Source organism: Hippocampus comes, unplaced genomic scaffold, assembly GCF_001891065.2.
Source record: "Hippocampus comes isolate QL1 unplaced genomic scaffold, H_comes_QL1_v1.1 scaffold154, whole genome shotgun sequence".
NCBI lineage: Eukaryota > Metazoa > Chordata > Actinopteri > Syngnathiformes > Syngnathidae > Hippocampus > Hippocampus comes.
The window spans coordinates 113511-133729 of NW_017806278.1; the positions used below are offsets into that span (position 1 = coordinate 113511).

A 20219-nucleotide genomic window follows, 5' to 3' on the forward strand; every position below is an offset into this window, starting at 1 on the left:
ATGATCTGTTTACTTTATTTTCAAAGAACAGTTTGTTTTGTTGTTGTTTGGTTGGTGTCTTATATGAAACTGCGACATTGCGCAATTTATTGGACAGACTTGTTTAAGATCACACAGCGTAATTTGGGTGGCATTTTATTTCGTATTTTTAAATCATCTTTTTATTTTTGACTATCTGTAAATGTAGTTTCCTGCTCTTGATTGTGAATGCATACTTGATGGTTTTAAATGCTCCTGAAATTAAGTGCTGCTTGACGAGCCTATACAGTATTGTGTTCATAATATGTGACGTCACTGAAGGCCTAAGGTTGAAATGCACGGCCCGCCACTGTGTATAATATATCAATGTAAATAAATGTTTAATATTGCAGTTCATTAAATGAGTGGAAATGCCATTAATCTGTTCCAGACACCCCAAAAACATTTTTTTTCATGTTTTTAATTAGGAAAATAACACGATTAAACTGTATTTTAAAAAAATATATTGTAATAATTATTTAATTGAATGTCAAGAATTAAACACATTAATATGTGATTATTTGCGGCTGTGGTCACTGGAAGCAGTATAATACATTCATGCAAACACAAGGAAGAGTTTCACAACACACAGCTGCAGTTAGTCATTTTTCGCAGAGCGTAAAGAATTTATGACTGACTAATGTTACAGTATACGATCTACAGCAGGGTTGCCCACACTATTTCAACATACGAGCTACTTATAAAATGACTAAGTCCAAGTGATCTACCTACTTTATTTTTTTATTCATTTAAACAGAAAATTAGATTTTGTTTTCATATATATATTTTTTTTTTTTTGGTGGACCTTGCATAAGTAAATGAGCCCATATTGCACAATAAAACTAGTGTACATTTTCTGTCCTTAGACAGGAGCTACTGAGAGCAAACTCTGCACACACCTTCCATCAGTCATGTTAGAAAGTTTATTGGACTTGGAGCGAACATGCTGCCCCACATTTCCTCCATCATTTGGTCAACTGGCACCCCAGGCCGACCGACCGGTGTGGCGCATGGGTCAGCTGGACAGCCCAGTCGCCACCCCCACTACCACCACACCAACAGGCAGCCACGACACGCGCTATTGGAGGGCACCCGGCCTTGCGCTGGTGTTCTGGTGGATGGCTTCTCCATCCCGCAGGTCATTCTCCGAGCGCAGAGGAAATGGCACAGCGTGTGCCCAAGCGGATCGCCAAGCAGATCGCCCCCTGGCACACCCGCTCTGTCGCAAGTCCAAGACGCCACGCCATGGAGCCCAACACAACACAAACATCCTCCTCTCACTCTGTATGGAACTACTTGATTTACTTGTTTCCCTAATCATTGTTATACTTTGTTATTAAGTTAAGAGTAGACGGAACAAAATGGAAATGGAAAGTTTTGCCAATTCGCACACTTGTATACGTGATGAGGTTTGCAACAGGTGTAACAACTGGCTTCCCCATAAATCGATCAAGTGACAGATTTCATGATGAATGATAGGAGTGAGTTTACTTTTTTTTTTTTAATCATTCACTGCTGTGGACTGGCAGCTTTATCAAGAGCATAAAACTGGGAGGGCTGGCAGTGACTGAGTTAATCTTATGCAATCATCCGACACACCACTGGCGAGTTACTGGTCAATCATGAACGATGGGCACTCCTGATCTACAGAACATATGCTTGTGTTCAAATATCCATTGCTTATCCACTGCATTGATGCTATTCTATACCCCATGTATGGCATTTCCCATGATGTTTTGGTATTAAGATAGCAGGCTTTAAGGCACATTTATGAAGTTATTCAAAATACAAAACGCATAATTTTTGTTGTCTTATGTTTACTCATGTTTCGTTTAAAGGGGTAATCAAGTCAAGGTTTTTCTTTGTGATATGTTCAAGTCTAAACTTGGAATTCTGATTCAAATTATGTTGTTGGAATAAAAATTAAGCAGAACAATTCACCTGTTTTCAAGCCATCTCGGGTGCAGTCATTTTGACATTATTCCACACTCTGCTGATGATGAGAATTGACATAAAAATGCCATCTGGCTCACCTTGTGAACGTCTCACCTATTTTTCTGGGTTTGGTCACATGACGTTCATGGAGTTTGGTATCTATCTGCCTGTGCCTCGATCAATCTTATCAAAATCGTGTTCGACCCTGAACCCGGCACTTAAGCGGATCCTAAATTGGCATCAGTTGAGATCAACAAATTTGTCACTTCGCCAGGCACATCTCCAACGACACTCTCTGCTGCGCTTTCACACTGAGCTTGACTAAGACAGAGCTGGAAAATTGGTAAACATGCGCAGCGAGCATTGTGCCACCAGGCGTTATCTCCAACGACACTCCCTCTGCTGCTTGGCAGAGACCAGCTTGTGAAACACGTGCAGCGACCCATGGGCTGGCTTGAAAATCAGGATCCACCGGTATTTGCGCCCGTCGCAAATGCGCTGTCTACATTGAAACCAAAGTAAACATTGATTTAACCTTTAAAAACCTAAGCAATGCATCACACTTAATAGTGGATCTTTGACCCGTAAATAATTCATTTAGTGCAACTTGAAATTTTTGATTTTGTGTAAACTCATTTCTTCAGTTGAAACAAACCAATTATTTCAAATGGTAAAACTCCCATGCACTTTCAAAGACCCTATGCAAGGTGTAAAGCTGCTAAGGATGAAAACTACTTCTCCTGAATCTAAGATTTGCCATCCCCACCCTTGAATAGACCTTGCCAGAGAGGCTGTTGAGTGTGATATCCCTCTAGTTGGGGCACACCCTTTGGTCGCCCCCAATGTCAACCACGACAGCCCCACAACATCCAGAGCCTTTAGGAACTCCAGGCAGATCTCATCCCCTCCTGGGGTCCAGCCGCGGAGGAACTTTTCCACCACCCGGGTTTTTGCCTCAGTGACTGCCAAAGCTTCATTCTGCTTGGCCAATCAGCTGCCTTCAGAGTCCAACAAACAAAAAAACCTGATCGGACTCCTTCTTCAACTTGTTCACATCCCTCACCACTGGTGTCTACCAATGAGCTTGGGGAGGCACTGACTACCTTTCAGTTCTGTTCGTCAACTTCAACAATGGAGGTGCTGAACATGGTTCACTTGGCCTCAAGGTCCCCCGCCTCCCATGGAACATGGGCGAAGTTCTGCCGGAGGTGGAAGTTGAAACTCCTTTTGACAGGCGTTACCAGCAAACACTCCCAATACGTTTCAGACTGGCAGGTCGGACCGGTATATTCCCCCACCATCGCAGCCAACACACCACCAGACGGTTATCAGTTGACAGCCCGGGTATTTAGAATGGTTAAGCTGTAATAATATTTTCCGATTTTTGGTTGGGCTATTCAAATCCCTCACATCATACCTTATAATTGTCAGCGGACTCACGACCTAAACCGAATACATTTTGTAACAATATGGCATTGTAAAGATTGTTTGAACCAGAGGCGTGCGAGTTGTAGCAGAATAAGTGAAGTTAGTGACAAGATATGAAGAAAAAAGAATGTGTGCATAGGAACATTCCCCTAATATGAAAAGCACTGACTTTTGACAGGATAGTACGATAGCATGTTAGGACTGAAAGATCCGTTGTCCTCGTAAATATTACTGAATCCCATGGGAACAAGAGGATCAAAAGCAAAAACTCGAAAATGTGAAATGTGAAAAGGTGGGGTAAAGTCCCGAGCCACAATGGATAAGCAGCAAAAAACAGAGTCCAACTCCGTGTGCTGTGTCAACTCCCAATGAGGAGGAGCAAAAATCAAACAAATTGGTTTAGCCCTAGCAAAACAAAAGAAGCAATACAGGAGTTCAGGCCCCTGCAGGTTGAATACAAAATTAAATAAAATGACTCACATATAGTTCATCAACTTATATAAAAGATGCAAACTATGCAATACTGTATTTTTTATAAATACAGTTGAGTTGAGTTGAGTTATGACATAATAGGCAATTATAGATCAAAGGAAGCTAAATAAATGTAATGTTTAATTGAACTAAAAACACATATCGAATAATCATTTAAATTATTGACATGAGTCTGTTTTGGTTACCTTTCTGTCATTGGGTTTGGCATTGACTCCCTCGATCTCCCCCTGTAACATTCAAATACTATTAAATTCAATATCTCTCGCACAACAGCACAGAATTTAGCAGCGGTATGATATTTTTTTGTTTGAGGCCACACATTCCACACGTTCTACAAAATAGTACCAGGATTCTGCAGCCCGCACGGCCTTCACTTTTGGACTGCAAATGTTACCTGTTTTAAGGCCTGATCCAGGAATTGATGCTGATACTCACATCATGAGGAGGATAAGCAGATGTATAAACACCATTGGCAAGCAGACTGGTGATTCCTGTGAAAACCAGGATCATAATCAGAAACATAACATAGACAGAAAATAAACAAAAAGTGCATTTTCTTTGGGGGGGGGGGGTCCTGTATTTGCGGGATTTCAGTTTTATCCCATAACCCAAATACAAGGGATTACAGTACTGTTTTTAAAATTGTTTTTTCCCCCCACCATTTATTTCAACCATGCATGAAAATAAAAGTACAGTATAGTACAATTACTTGTGAAAAAACAGCAACATGAAGATCATCTAAAAAAATAATGAGAAAAAAACTGAGCAACCAAATAACCAATACAACATAGGTGATATCTTACCTGCTTACACATGTATGAAAAAGGAGTGGGAGCAAGTGTATTCTTATCTAGTTCAACCCCTGTACATTTATTTCATAATTAATATATCCCAGTCTTAAGCAATGTTCATATTTACCGTTACATTTAATAAAATACACTAAACACCATATTCCAGTCCACAATACGTGATGTCACAATACCACATTAAGCTACCATTATATATTTATCCACCCTTCCATCCATTTTCTCATCCGCTTATCCTCACAAGGGTCATGGGCGTGCTGGAGCGTATCCCAGCTGTCTTCAGGCAGTAGGCGGGGCACATCCTGAACTGATTGCCAGCCAATCGCAGGGCACACACAGACAAACAACCAATGATGCTCACACTCATACCTAGGGACAATTTCGAGTGTTCCATTAACCTGACACGCATGTTTTTGGAATGTGGGAGGAAACCGGAGTACCCGCGGAAAACTCACGCAGGCACGGGGAGAACATGCAAACTCCACACAGGGAGGCCGGAGCTGGAATTGAACCCTGCATCTCTGCACTCGGAGGCCGACACGTTAACCAGTCGACCACTGGGCCGCTCATATATTTATCCCTATTTATTCATTTTTGTGTGTCACTAAGCCCACAATATAATAGTTCCTACATTTCATTTGACTAAATACTACACTTTAACCACTTATCTTTCCCATAACGCTGAAATATTCACATTCAGTTGTACAGTATTTGTGCTTAGTATTATTATACACTTATCCATAACATCAAAACTCTAGTAATATGTATAGTGATACTCCAGTCAATTCCATACCCTGTGCTCAAAATCATGTCCAGGTACAGTCGACCCACACTATTCACCCACTGAAATGCATTGGGATGTTTTTTTTTTTGTTGTTTTTTTTTTACCGTCCCCCAAATTCCATCCATCCAATTTAAACACAGCTTATCCTGAACAGGGTCGCGGGGAGTTGCTAGAGCAGGGGTGTCAAACTCATTTCACATGGTGGGCCACATACGGCCTGGGTAGATGTCAAGTGGGCCGGACCATTAAAATGATACCATACTTTGCTATAAATAACCAAAACAACATGTCTTTCCTTTGTTTTGGTATAAAGAAGCACAAGAACATTAGGAAAATGTTGAAATTAAATGAACATATCTTTTACAAAACATTTCATGAAGCACCTTACATTTCCTTCGACAAATGTGCAATTTACTTTTATCATTCACATATATGCATTGCAACTGATCCCACTGATTGTACAAACTTTAACAAGTAATTGGTTTTGAAAAATATAGTAATGCACTTTAAGATTAAACGAGATTAATAAAGACAGGAAGTTTTAAACCATTTACACATGCATATAAAATCTAAATGTAATCCCTGCCTACACCTTACAAACTAAGGAGCGTGCTATTAAATGTGTAAATGTGAGAGTGCTATTGATAGCGTCTGCTGTCATGGGTCTGTCTCAGTGATGGACTGAGGCTGCTGTTGTCTTCTTCTCTGATCAAAACAGTGTCCCCTAGCGGATACTCAATGAATTGCACCTTATTAAAAATATTTATTCTGTGTCTTTTATGCATTTTCTTCACTTTTAAATTATCCTGTGGGGCCTGATTGAACGGCCCGCGGACCGTATGTTTGACACCACTGCTTTACATAATCATCTCGCGGGCCGGATTAAAGTCCTTTGCGGGCCGTACGTTTGACACCCCTGTGCTAGAGCCTCTCCTAGTTGTCTTTGGGTAGAAGGCGGGCTTCACCCTGAACTGGTCGCCAGTCGGTCGCAGACTCGCAGGGCACACATAGAGACCAACAGCTACTCACACCCACATCCACACCGTCACTGAGTGGTAATTGATCTCACGCTGCCACACATAAGTCAGGTAAGTGAACCACTACAAAATTCTTCATCAAAGGCTGATAAACCTTTCCACAGAAAACAGGAAATAGTGAAAGAAATCCAAGAAAACAAACAAAAATGTAAATATTGAAAAGAAATTTTAAGAACTCTGTGAATATGTGAATCCACGTGTGCCAAAAGGGGAGTATGTCGGGGTTGACTGTGCATGTTCTCACATTGTCGCTGTCCTGTGAAAAATACGTATGTCCATTTTTGTCATTTAAAAAAAAGAAAAAAAAACGTTAATGGGGTGTCCATGCTAGCCAAGAAGAGGAGAAGTGACAACAGAAAGGCTTGGAGAGTTGCGATAAAAACGTTTCTATCATCTCTATTGTTTTTTTCACCCAGCTCTACGCTACAGCAGGGGTCCCCAACCTTTTTTGCCCCACGGACCGGTTTATGTCAGACAATATTTTCAGGGACCGGCATTTAAGGTGTGGCGCAAATAATACAACAAAATAATATGGTATGAGCTGCATGAACACTGTGGTGTTTTCGAAATATAATAATAAACACAAGGAGCGTCTAATCTGGCCGCAACATTCCGATCGCTATGGCAATGTTTAATGCCTTCAAAATATGATACAACGCAAATTCAAAGTGCATGAAAATGACGACTCACCACAGCACCGAGCTTGATTTTCTGCAACCAGACGGTCCCATCTCGGGGTAATAGGAGACAATGACACCTCAAGTGTGTGGTTTATGTCCAGTCTACTTCGTAATTTTGTTTTCGTCACCGTTGCTGCAGAACCCCCCCGCCTCACACAGGTAGCATGTCGGAAATAGCAACAGTGCTACTGTGGCGATCTCAGAATATTCAGCCATAAATTTCATCCAGTTGTCTCAAACGTACTTTTAAGGCCGCCGTCATTTGCGATCTCCAGCAGTTTTTTTACTCATTTTGCGAGCTCCGGTGTTTGTTTTTAGCCTAATTGGTCAAGTTACGGAGAAGCGTGGCTTGACGTGTGTCAAGCGTAACACAGACGGATGTAACGGAGAATCCGGTAAGTTTTCAAAATAAAACATCGGGACCCCTGCTCTACAGTGAATCTGCCTCACTTTTATTGTTTAAGTGCTTTTCCCCTCACTTGTTTTGGACTGTCCAAATTGTTTTGTTTTTTTTTTCTCATTAAACAAATCAAATTGGGAAGAGATGTTTGTACTGCATGAATACAAAATAACACACAATAACATGGGTATCATGGAAATAGTGGACTTTGATTTGTTGGAAGCTGGATTTAGAGTTGGAAAAGAACTGTCTTTTAGAATTAGAGTGATCAGAAGAATTCTTACCCATTGAGTACATGTCCCTAGTACATTTCGTCCTTTTGAGCACTTCATACACCTAGCAACACAAGAAGCAATATTATATATTACTGCTAAACAAAAATAAGGGAATACTTAAACAGCGCAATGTAACTCTAAGTGTTACTTCTTCATCATGAAGTTAGTAATAATCATACTTACAATTGAGCTCCTTGTCTTGCTGTCAAAGAAATTATCTTTGTCAGACAGATCAAATCTAGAGACGAAAGCCCAAAACAAATCTCATGTTAGACGTTTTCTTTTTTTTTTTTTTTAACTCTTAGCAACAATCCCAATTTCAATGACGCTTTCAATGCAAGTTATCAACAGTTCATGCTTCGCAAAATACACTAAACCAAGTCAAAACACAATAATATGGGTGTAATATACTGTCTCATTCTACCAACTACTTTGGGTGCCATTGACATGTTTCTACTGCAGGGATTGCTTCCAGGTGTCTGAAGACTCGCCAAACCCATAAAATCATCTCATTGGAATGGAAGATTTGAGTAATTGTTTTACCTTGACAGAAATTATGAAATACATTGATAATATAACGCAGAATGAGCATACTTAAAACACATCCAAACACAAATATCACACTACTATCATGGGTACATTGGTCCCTGAACAAGGACAAAACATATTCATGTCAACAAGGTGTGTTTGTAGTTAAACAAAAACGTTTGACTCAATTAGCTATGATGGAAACAGTCAGTACTGTAAGTCAGGTGAAGATTTTACTCACAGGTGTGCCTTCTCTCTGGAAAAAGTGTGAGAGAGGGGCTTCACACTTTCAAGCTTATTGGCGTCCACTTTTGGGTGCAAAGGAGATGTGACTTTGTGAATGAACAGTCGGATCTTTTCAACAATATTACTTCCTTGTTTAACTTCATAAACCTACAAGGGATACAAGAGGAGTGAAATCGTGTTAATTTGAACCGAAAATGGATTCGTTTTCAACGGTTTCCTTTGAAATGACAAATTATTCCTGTTGGGTTGGTTATTTCGGTGAGAAAATCCGTGAGATCTGTGCAATGTGTTGACCAGTCAATGAGAGACGAACGGAAGCTGTGTATGAAATGCATCTTAAAACCAAGTCTTTATATTTTAAAACCCTTTGTATTCGTAGTTTTACATTTTTGTCATTTTTCTGTATGGTGTTATTGTGGGCTGGGTACATTTGTTTTATGAGAAGAAAAATCCTCGGCATAAATCCTTACATGGGGTGACAAAGACAAAAATGTGCATGTACAGGGAGTCCTCATTTTATTCCTATGGCAGCAACGTGACTCAAATATGTACATATTGTAAGTTGAAATGCACTGCCGTCGATCACTAACCTGCTCGAATGCAGTACTTACAGTAAATAGTATGACAAACAAATAGAACATAAATACTGTATAAAATGGAGGGTCATGTTGCAGGGATTGTGTGGAGAAGTTAGGAGGAGCCAAATACAAAGAAGCACAGAGGCAAGGCGGGAGTGCTTAAAAAAAAAAAAAAAAAACTGTTGAATTTAAAAAAATGTAAACTAATAATAATAACATAAAAAAAATCCAAAAGATTCAACGTAACAAAAAAAAAAACACTAAGATTAAACTCACCATGACACTACTTTGGGATGTAACAACTGACATGAGCAGAAACTACAAACAATAAACCGACAAGGACCAAGCAAATGGACAAGATAACACCAGGACAAGACACAAGTGGTTGGAGGGAGCTGATTGGTTTACACAAGGGACTGACGAGATTCGATTTTGGCCGGGTGAGGTGGGGAAAAAAACGAGCAGCTACAAAGCCATCGCAGCCCTGGCCACATTGGGTTTTTGGCAGGTTGGGATACTGGCACATAGAGTCTGTAATTCGTAGAAAACGAAGAACGCCGAACTGAAACGATTTTTAAAAAATATGAGCCCTGTAAAAAATGTGTCGTGGTTTTGCTCTGTCCGTGATTTTTTGGTGACAGGTACAACAAGGGCTGCTTTGCAAAAAATTTGCAGGGGCATTGTTGCGCCAATAAACAAATAAATCAATCACAAAATAGCCGAATAAAATATTGATGTTGTTGCTCGTCCTGATGTTTAGTTTCATGAATTTTCGTGGAATTTTAGACCCTCAAATGTAGTGCTGTTATCTTAGCAATCATCGTGTTACAATGGCAACAGCTTTTCATGAAAATTTCAAAAATTCGTGTTTCAACATCACGAAGACCTAAATACTTTTCCGAGCAAATATAATAAGATATCCTTTATTTGTCCCACACTGGGGAAATTTACAGTCTACAGCAGCAAGATTGTGGGTAGAAAGAAGAAAGAAGGAAAAAAAAAGTGTTTGCATTCACAAACTAAATGTACACCATTCTATTAAGTGCAATATAAATATAGACATAGATAAGGTGGCTGTGCTATTTACAATTATTTTTTATTCAGCAGCCTGACAGCAGTCGGTAAGAACATAAGTCCTATATAAGTATGTATATACATATATGAATATATATACATACAAATACAAATATAAGGTCAATTTAGTTTTCCCACTGGGTGAAAAACATCAAAGAATACAATATATATATGTCCTTGATCGAGTAGGTGGTGCTCTCACACTGATGAAAATAAGTTCGTAGATGTTTTCAGTCCAAGACTCATCAAATGTGTCAAGTATGGACAACATATGATCTTGTGAGTAAAGTTTCAGCAACATTTGTTGTCAGCGCGATGGCGAATTTTAAAGTTAATTCAAAATGGCAGACTTCCTGTCAGGTTTAACATTTAGATCCAGGAGACTTTTCTGTAGCTCTTGGGTAGTTACCTAAACCATCAAATTTTCATAGATCTAGTTCAGGGGTGTCAAACTCATTTTTGTCACGGGCCACATTATAGTTACCATTTCCCTTAGAGGGCCGTTATGACTGTGAAACCATATAAAGAAGTCAAGAATAATGATTTATTCAACTGTAGTTTAAGTTACTGTAATGAGGGTTTTGGCAACAAGAAAACGTACAATAGCTCTCTTATATATTACATACGAGAACTTGAAATTTTGGTAAAAATTTGAGTAAGCATAATAGAAGTCAACATGTTTGACTTGTTTTCGCGGGCCACATCAAACGATGTGGCGGGCCAGAGCTGGCCTCCGGGCCTTGAGTTTGACACCTGTGATCTAGATGAAAAGTACAACCGGGCCTTTTTTTTTAAATTATTTCACAATGACTTAATAAAATATTGGTTTGCCCAGGCCTGATGTGTGTGCAAAGTTTCATGCGCTGCATGTTTTGACTGTTAAAATAAGCATTGTTTTATTGGCAAACTGCGCATTGCCATGGCAAGGGTGTTTTGTGAAAATTCACAAAGTTACATTATGAACTCTTTGGAGCAAATGTGAGGTAAATCTGGTCAACCTGCAAGGAGAACAACTTCAACAAATAAAACTTACAACTATTTCTTTTGGCAGTAGGTAGCGCTACAACTACAATGACAAATAAGTTTGTATGGGTCTTTAGGCCTGCACTCATCAAATGTTTGACATTTTGATGAGCTATAATTGACAAAACAATGCCATTTCTCACAGTGTGAAAAAGCATTTGAGTTACCACTTAAGACGCAACTTCTTTGCGTGTACCTTGTTTGTTGGCATCTTGAGCTTCATGAACTCAGCCTCTCGACACAGGACATTCCATGGGGCATGGATCTTCAAAAATGCAATTCCAGGGATTTTACACTGCTTTGATTTTCAAAGAAAGAGATAAACCAGTTACAGTTGCATGGCAGATACATATTTTACTGTCTTATATCATTATTATTGTCTTTTCTGTGTGGATTATTTCCAATTGTAATTCATTAGTAACACATTTCAGTAAATATTAAATGGTGTGTCTAATTCCTTACTTGTGGTACTTTTAGTCCTCCATATTGCATATTGAGTGGGGCTGTGTTTAAAATAAGCATGTATTGACTTAACACACGCACAAAAAAAAGCTGCATTCACATTAATTGACTGCACTGTTTAGTATTAGGTAACGGTGCTGTCTTAATGAAGCAGCGCTAACTTGATTGCTCAGTGGAGTTGTTTGGAGTTGTGTCCATAAACCTCATAGACACAAACTGCCGTGTCCACAAGTTTAAATGTTTTGAGATCACACTTGACACTGTACTACCACAAATAGAAATGAACAGCCAGGCACAAAGTAGACTTTACTGTGTATATTAAAACATAATTGTTAAATTGTTTTCTTTTTTTAAACATTTCAACTGACATGCTATTAAAACACCAGAGAAATATTTAAAATTGTCCCAAACAATGCAATATGTATTTTCCTCCTTTGGAGGAATGTTACGTGTTTATATTTTCACAATCTAATGGTGACTTTGACACACTCATCAAAATACCTGAAAGATCAAGAATTACAGAACATGTCTTTCATTTTATTTTCCACATATAGTCAGCCCCGAGCCAACAATTTAATCTAAAAGCCTGTGTGAAGCAGACAGATGGCCAAATGTATTGCCCTCTCTGCCATCTCCCAACTCTTACACCTCTGGGACATTCGCAGATAGTTCGATAACTGGAACAGTTCAAAGGTCATACCGGTACATCAGTGATGATAACTTGAGATAATTCTAGCAGACAGCGAGTAATTTTAAGAGTTGGCTGTTTTTTATTGTTTAATCAAACCCTTGCTTCAGCTCTGTGGGATAAAAACTTATTTTGAGCCTTGCATATTCAACAATACAGGATCATATTAAATACTGTACGAGTCAATTTTGTAATTATTCAATGGTACATTTGTGAAACCAACACTATTCATATGCAAATTGTGACTTGCACTTCATGCAAACAGGTTTTTCTTACCTCAGCAGACGTTTCCAATTCCAACCCAGTCTCTCTGAGGTTGTCTTCAAACTCTTCCCGCTTGAATCGCTTGTCATCTTGGGCAGCAATCTCCGGGTCTTCTTTGGGCTGCAAAGGTGCACGGCTGCTTCTCATGCTCAAACTACGTCGAAGCCGGCGAATGAAGTTGTCATCTCCAAACTTGGGTGATTTTCGATGAATGTTGCCGGGTTTCTGGACGTGGTAAGCAAGCACATAGTCCACTCGCCGCTGTCCATCAGCAAAGTAAGGACCTAACCGAGGGCACAATGGTGCTCTGTCTTCAGCATCAAGAGTTTTCATTGGCTGAAGGAAAGAAAAAAAAAATAACTCAGTGAGCAATAGGTTTTGTTTGGTGAATTGTTATTCAATTTTTTTTTTTTACACAGGTACTGTAATCCCAATTACATACACACACTGATTTCTTGAATTCATTGTAAAAAGCATAGTAAAATTCGGGCATGTCCCACCGGGAAGAATGCCCATGGACAAATTTCCTCTAATTTCAACATTGTTTAACAAATTCAAATGTTCCAACCTTAAAATGTTCATCTTATTCCTACTGATGACAAATATCCCCAGTTATAAAAAAGTCAGCATTTTTATTATCAAAACACACACAAAAAACCCTAAAATTACATTTTTTTTTCACTTCAGTATTTTCACCCAATCAAAACTGTTTTATATATATATACAGAGAGAGAGAGAGAGAGAGAGAGAGAGAGAGAGAGAGAGATCAATAAACATTTATTCGGTTTCTCTGTTGTAACGGCCCTCCAAGGGAAGACATAACTCCAAAGTGACCCGCAACAAAAATGTTTTTGACACCCCTGCTCTTTAGGTTTCTACAACTCTGTGCATCACCCTTGGTCTATTGTTTTATTGTATTCTAATGTTGTTGTTTTTTTAATGAATTTCAAATGAAAAGAAACATTTTGATTTTTTTGAAGTGTGTTTTTTTTTTTTTATCAATTTCTTCAAACAGAAATTGTTAAGTTTTCAAGGATTGATTACCACTGTTGTACATTAGTCATCACACTTAAAATGAACACCATCATAATTTTTCCCTTTTGTATAAAAAGACAGATGCAGTTTCCTACTATGGAGTCACTCCGCCCCTTTGTGTTGTCCATATCAAGGTTCTTCTCTTCACAAGGAACTGTCGAATAGTTGTCACTCCTCCGCATAATGCAGAGCTCCTCAACTTTGGGGCTGTCTGTCTTCACTGTGGGAGAACCTTAGAAAGGTACAGAAAGATGGATTTAAAATCAGTGTATTTTCCAAACAATGGTGAAAAAAAAAATCCATTCAGTTTTAAAATACATACCGTACCAATTTTTTTTTGACGAATCACCACTGTCGTTTGAATAAATTACATCATAGGTATCATAATCAAAGGAAACCCTCCTTTTTCAAAACATCTAGAGCAGTGGTTCTTAATCTGGGTTCGCTCGAACCCTAGGTGTTAGATGAATCAGTCTCAGGGGTTCGACAGAGCCTCTGCCATGCAGGTTAAAACCACTGGACTCAACATGTCAATTACCGCTAGTTATGACATGCCCACTTGGCCATCACTGGCTGGTTCATTTCATACACAATTAAAAACCTTGTACTTTATTCTTCTTCTAATTGTGTTGACTTGTTTTCTGTTTTTAATATACAGTCAAACCTCGGTTTTCGAATGTCTCGGTTCTCGACCAATTCGGTTTTCAGCCAAAAATTTCGAGTTTTTTATGCCTCGGATGACGAACAAATTTCGGTTCTCGAACAAACTGAGCGCACTTGAATGCACCATTTGACTCCTCTCGCCTTTCTTACACGAGAAAGTGACGCTTCCTCGGGCAGACGAGGAAGTGATGCTTCCTCGTGTTGCTTTCCATTGTGAGCAGACGTGTTCTGTAAACATTTTTATTTTAAAAAGAGCGTGGTTTCGGTTTTCGAACAATTTCGGTTTTCCAACAGCCTTCTGGAACGGATTATGGACGAAAACCGAGGTTTGACTGTATGCGTTTGTAAAAAATCATGTTTTTATTTTTCACTCATGAAGGGTTCGGTGAATGTGCATATGAACTGGTTGGGTTCAGTACCTCAAACAAGGTTAAGAACCACTGATCTAGAGACACTGGATTCAAATTCTCACACATATGTAGTGACCCACCTCCTACATCTCACACCAGGGTGGCCACAAGAAAGACACTCTTCTGCCTTTGTTCAGGAAAATTGTTACATTTCAATCGGATAGATGCTGATATAAGAGATTAACATATTGGGGAGTCATTTTCAGAAACCTCTCTACTGATTCCACATACTGGACACATCTCCAGGACTGGAAGTAAATTACAAGAGGTGTACATAACACATCTACTGACATTTCAGTGACCTCCACAGGAACATTGCATGGGACAAATCTGACTCCTAGTGGGGGGCACGGAAAAAGGAAGTCTCCACACTGCTCTCATTCATACTTCAATAATGTCCATGGCTTTCTGATGAAGATTTTGTATGTTGTTTTTTTTTTCATTGTAAATGAAATGATCCAACAACACATGCACTTTCCTTTGGGTCTCCACCATCTCGCTTTAAGCACAAGCTACATGAAGACCTGGGAATTGAGAGGTCCCACTCTGCATTCAGAGACGAGAAGCAAAAACACCCCAGTTGTCCCCTGGGTGGAATAGAACAAGACGCCTTTCTTTCAGTGAACATAACTGTTTATCTTTCCAATGAACACATGCTGATTATTTGGCTACCCTGCCTTCGGCAGACATTTGCCATCACCTTTTGACCCCCCTCTTTTAATTCAGACCACGAGAATACACCAAGACGCACTCCTCTCTGGGTTCAAAAAGATTTACACATTCTGAAATAGGACAGACACTGATAGAAGAGATAAACTTGCCCATGGGGAACGATTTAATAACCCCTTTTCACACGTGAAAACCTGTACTCACCCCCCACTCACCCATTGTAAATAGCACAGCCACTTTGCATATGCATTTATGCTTATATGTATTTTTCACTCTGTACTGTGTACAGTCCATTAAAAGAACTCCCAGCACGGCCACTCAGTGTCAGGTCATTGTTTGTTCTGTCATGTTTGTTTCTGTCATGTTTGTTTGTTCTGTCGTGTTTCGGTCACGTTTCTGTTATTGATAGTTTTTTGCTTCAGTCACGGTTTTGGTTTGCTACTTTGGATTCTTTTTGTTTTCAGGACTTTGTTTAGGATTTAGTTTTCTCTGTGTTTAAATACAATTTGTCAACTTTACCCTGCTCCTCCTTCCTGCCTGCTTTTTGGGGTCCTCCCCCACCATGTACATGACAGAAATGCCCAACACAACAGTTGTGTGGGGTGTAGCCAGACTACTAGTCTGGTGAGCATTAGCATTTAGCATCTTGCTAATCGGGGTGATGCATAGCAATCTCATTCCACCTCAGTCTGCTGGCTCCCGCACTTTAGTTATCGGTGACTCCACCACCCGTAACATTAAGCTTAAACATCCAGCCACAGTGATGTATATTCCAGGTGCCAAGACAGGCCAAGACACCAGCGAAAGGCTAACAACAGTAGCTACTCGGACATAGTGATACACGTCGGCTCCAACGACACTAGGATGAGACAATCAGAGATCACAAAGAAGAACATAGCTAGGAATTGCAATCTTGCCAGAAAGATGAGTCGGCATTGAGTAATTGTCTCTGGCCCCTTGCCTGTGAGAGGCAATGATGAGAGGTTTATCATATTCTTCTAGCTTAAGCGGTGGCTGGCTAGTTTTTGTAGAGAACAGGTACTGTAGTTTGTAGACAACTGGCCCTCTTTCTGACCCGAACTGCTGAGGTTGGACAGCCTTCGCCCCGACTAGCTGCCATCACTCTTTCTAGAAACATAGATGACTGTTTGAGCTTTCCATGACAGTCCACATTAAAGCAGGCCGGGTTACATGTGATTAGAGAGCCTGTAAGAACTGGCGTGGAGGCTAATTCTCTGCTAGAATTAAACACACACAGCTTTCTACGTAAGGTCTGGCTGATGAACTAAACATTTTTTTTGCCGATTTGAAAAGGACACCCCCAATTCCCACATCTGCCCACCTCTACCAGAAACTACTCTATCCACGCCCCCACCCTCATTCTCTGCCCTACAGATCCACGAACAGGACGTGAGACAGCTCTTCAAGCAGCAGAAGATCAAGAAATCTGCGGGGCCCGACAAAGTGTCCCCTCCTGCCTGAAATTCTGCGCTGACCAGCTGGCTCCGGTCTTCACACAAATCTTCAACAGATCCCTGCAGCTGTGTGAGGTCCCATCCTGCTTCAAACAGTCTACCATCATCCCAGTTCCCAAGAAACCAGCAACATCAGAACTGAACGACTATAGGGCTGTCACTCTGACGTCTGTGGTCATGAAGTCCTTTGAACGCCTTGTGCTGAACCACCGAAAGAACATCAGCGGACCCCTGCTGGACCTCTTCAGTTTGCCTACTGGACAAACAGGTCTGTGGAGGATGCAGTCAACATAGGGCTGCACTACATCCTCAAGCAATTTGACAGCGCAGGGACCTATGCAAGGATCCTGTTTGTCGATTTCAGCTCTGCGCTCCACACCATCATCCCGGAACTCCTCACCCCCAAACTTCTCCAGCTCAACGATCTGCCAGTTGATCCTCAGCTTCCTGACGGGACGGACACAACAGGTGAAGCTGGGAAGAACAACATTATCAACACGTACCACTAGCACTGGAGCCCCGCAGGGATGCATCCTCTCTCCACTGCTCTTCTCCCTCTATACGAACGATTGCACCTCAACACACCCAACCGTCAAACTCATAAAGTTCGCAAATGACACCACAGTTATCGGTCTCATCAAAGATGGCAACGAGTCTGCGTACCGACAACAAGTGGAGCAGCTGGAGCTCTGGTGCAGCCAACACAACCTACAGCTGAACATGTTCAAGACGGTAGAGATGATTGTGGCCTTCAGGAAACATCCTTCACCACAGCTGCCCCTCACACTATCCAACTGCCCTGTGTCAACAGTCGAGACCTTCAAGTTCCTGGGAATCACAGTCTCCCAGGACATGAAGTGGGAGGTCAACACCAACTCCATCCTGAAAAAGGCCTAGCAGAGGATGTACTTCCTGCCACAGGAGGTGCTCAGACAGTTCTACACAGCAGTCATCGAATCAATCCTGTGTACTTCCATCACACTATGGTTTGGGGCTGCCACAAAAAAGGACAAAATCCGACTTCAACGGACAGTTAGGACGGCGGAAAAAATCATTGGAACCGCCCTACCCACTCTTGAGGACTTGCACACCGGCACAACCAACACAAGGGCATGGAAAATCCTACTGGGCCCCCGCACCCTGACCACCACCTTTTACAGCTACTCCCCCCTCAGGCAAGCGCTACCGATCCATAGGCACCAAATCCAGCAGTCACTTAAACAGCTTCGTCCCTCAAGCCATATTAACTCCCTAAACAGTAACCAAAATCTACCTGTATAGTCGCTCTTTGCAATTTTGCCCAACCCTGTGGAACAGCATTACCACTATAATCATTGTAGCTCTAGCTCTGTACTCACTTGAACCACTGTCACTGATCTATATTCCACAGCACCAGACACTTTAAAGCGCTCAAGGACATCTGCATAGTTGCACACTTGTTGTACCACAAATACTGCTACTGGTCACTTTAAAATGGTGCAATGATTTTCTGCACCAACTGTACAACTGTTGTAGTATTGTATTCTACCACTGATCACTAGCTGTCATTGGGTGGTACCACCGCACAACGGTACACTTACATTACGGAATGTCTTTCCATACTTATTTGTCATGTCCTTGTTTATGATGATACTAGTGCAGCCTGTACTACCGGAGACAAATTCCTTTTGTGTTCTACATACTTGGCCAATAAAGATGATTCTGATTCTGACTTGAATGTCACACTCAACATACTGATACACTACCTATTGCTGTGTTGCATACTGACATGTTTTATACTTTAGGCATTCTTCATTGTTCGGTCATAATGATGATACAGTGTCTACTTCCAGTGAAAGTACTCCAGAGCTCACAAAAAGATCAGATTCCTACGTTTTGTAACCTCCCACCACGCCTTTAGTTGCTCGAAGTACAATACGGGACCCAGAAAACGCGATCTTGTTAATTTTACGACTAATATCCCTGTAATATTAACCTCACCTCCAAACTTAGTGAGTTCACATGTACGTAAAAAGGGTGCGGGTGTAGCCTTTACTCCCGAATGTGCTATCAAACTCGGTCTTTGCTCAAACAAGGACTTAAAAACTTTTGAAGTTCTTGTTATGCGACCCACAGCCTCGTTGCTGTTTTATCATTCAGTGATTTACCCTCAAACTGGCTTTTCTCCCGAATGGACCACTTACCGCAGCGCTTCAGACAATAATTGATACTTTTGGTTTCACATAGAGGGCAGCCCAGTGGTCCAGTGGTTAGCACATCGACCTCACAGTGCAGAGGTACCGGTTCAATTCCAGCTCCGGCCTCCCTGTGTGGAGTTTGCATGTTCTCCCCGTGCCTGCGTGGGTTTTTTCCGGGTACTCCAGTTTCCTCCCACATTCCAAAAACATGCATGGGATGCTGATTGAACACTCTAAATTGTCCCTATAGGTGTGAGTGTGAGCGCGGATGGTTGTTTGTCTGTGTGTGCACTGCGATTGGCTGGCAACCAGTTCAGGGTGTCCCCTGCCTACTGCCTGAAGACGGCTGGGATAGGCTCCTGCACCCCCGGCGACCCTTGTAAGGATAAGTGGATCGGAAAATGGATGGATGGATGGATGGATGTGTTTCACAAAGATAATAGCCTCGTGAGGATAACCTCAAATCTTATGGTATTACCAGACACACACACACACACACACACACACACACACACACTCACACACACACACACACACACACACACACACACACATACGCACTTGTATATATTGTAGCACAATGTTCATAAAGTTTGAGCAAATGATAACATTTTAGATACGGTACTTGAAAGTGTATTGATTTTTGACATCTAAATTGTTTTTTATGAATTTTGGGGTTTTTTTTTAGTAAAAAAATATTGTATATTTATGTGAGCTATCATAAAGTTGAATTAATTAAAGACCTCTTTCCACAAAACTCTCTATTTCTGTTTTGTTTTTTGTTTTTTATCCCAGAAACAGGATTTTCTGTTAAACTTGCATATGTTCTTCTGCATATTACTGACAAATGATACAAAAAAAACCTCTGATGAAAGAAGAGCGTCTAATCTTTATTTTTGTGGGTTCCAAGTTTATATAGCCATTGAACACAATATTCTGTGGGCCTTCAAAATCCTCTAAAACAGCTGGCACTCAGAAGGTTTTCTGTGCCGCAAATGGCTGGCATTTACTGAGTTAAAAGCAAACATTATTTCATCAAACCCTGTTGCCGTAGCGACACGCTGTTTGCCAT

At 40.7% G+C, this 20219-nt stretch overlaps 1 protein-coding gene across 4 annotated transcripts in view; it reads right to left on the reverse strand.

Moving 5' to 3' along the window:
- Window positions 1–20219, reverse strand: part of ano1a (anoctamin 1, calcium activated chloride channel a) — a 60831-nt gene that overhangs the window by 35139 nt on the left and 5473 nt on the right. For all 4 annotated transcript variants that reach the window (XM_019857817.1, XM_019857818.1, XM_019857816.1 and 1 more), the window contains 8 exons: window positions 13849–13985; window positions 12731–13054; window positions 11501–11599; window positions 8625–8776; window positions 8039–8093; window positions 7865–7916; window positions 4309–4364; window positions 4059–4100 (listed from right to left, as the gene is read on the reverse strand). In XM_019857817.1, the coding sequence (XP_019713376.1) occupies window positions 4059–4100; window positions 4309–4364; window positions 7865–7916; window positions 8039–8093; window positions 8625–8776; window positions 11501–11599; window positions 12731–13054; window positions 13849–13935 (867 nt within the window). In that variant the 5' untranslated portion in view covers window positions 13936–13985. The remainder of the gene's footprint in view (window positions 1–4058; window positions 4101–4308; window positions 4365–7864; window positions 7917–8038; window positions 8094–8624; window positions 8777–11500; window positions 11600–12730; window positions 13055–13848; window positions 13986–20219) is intronic.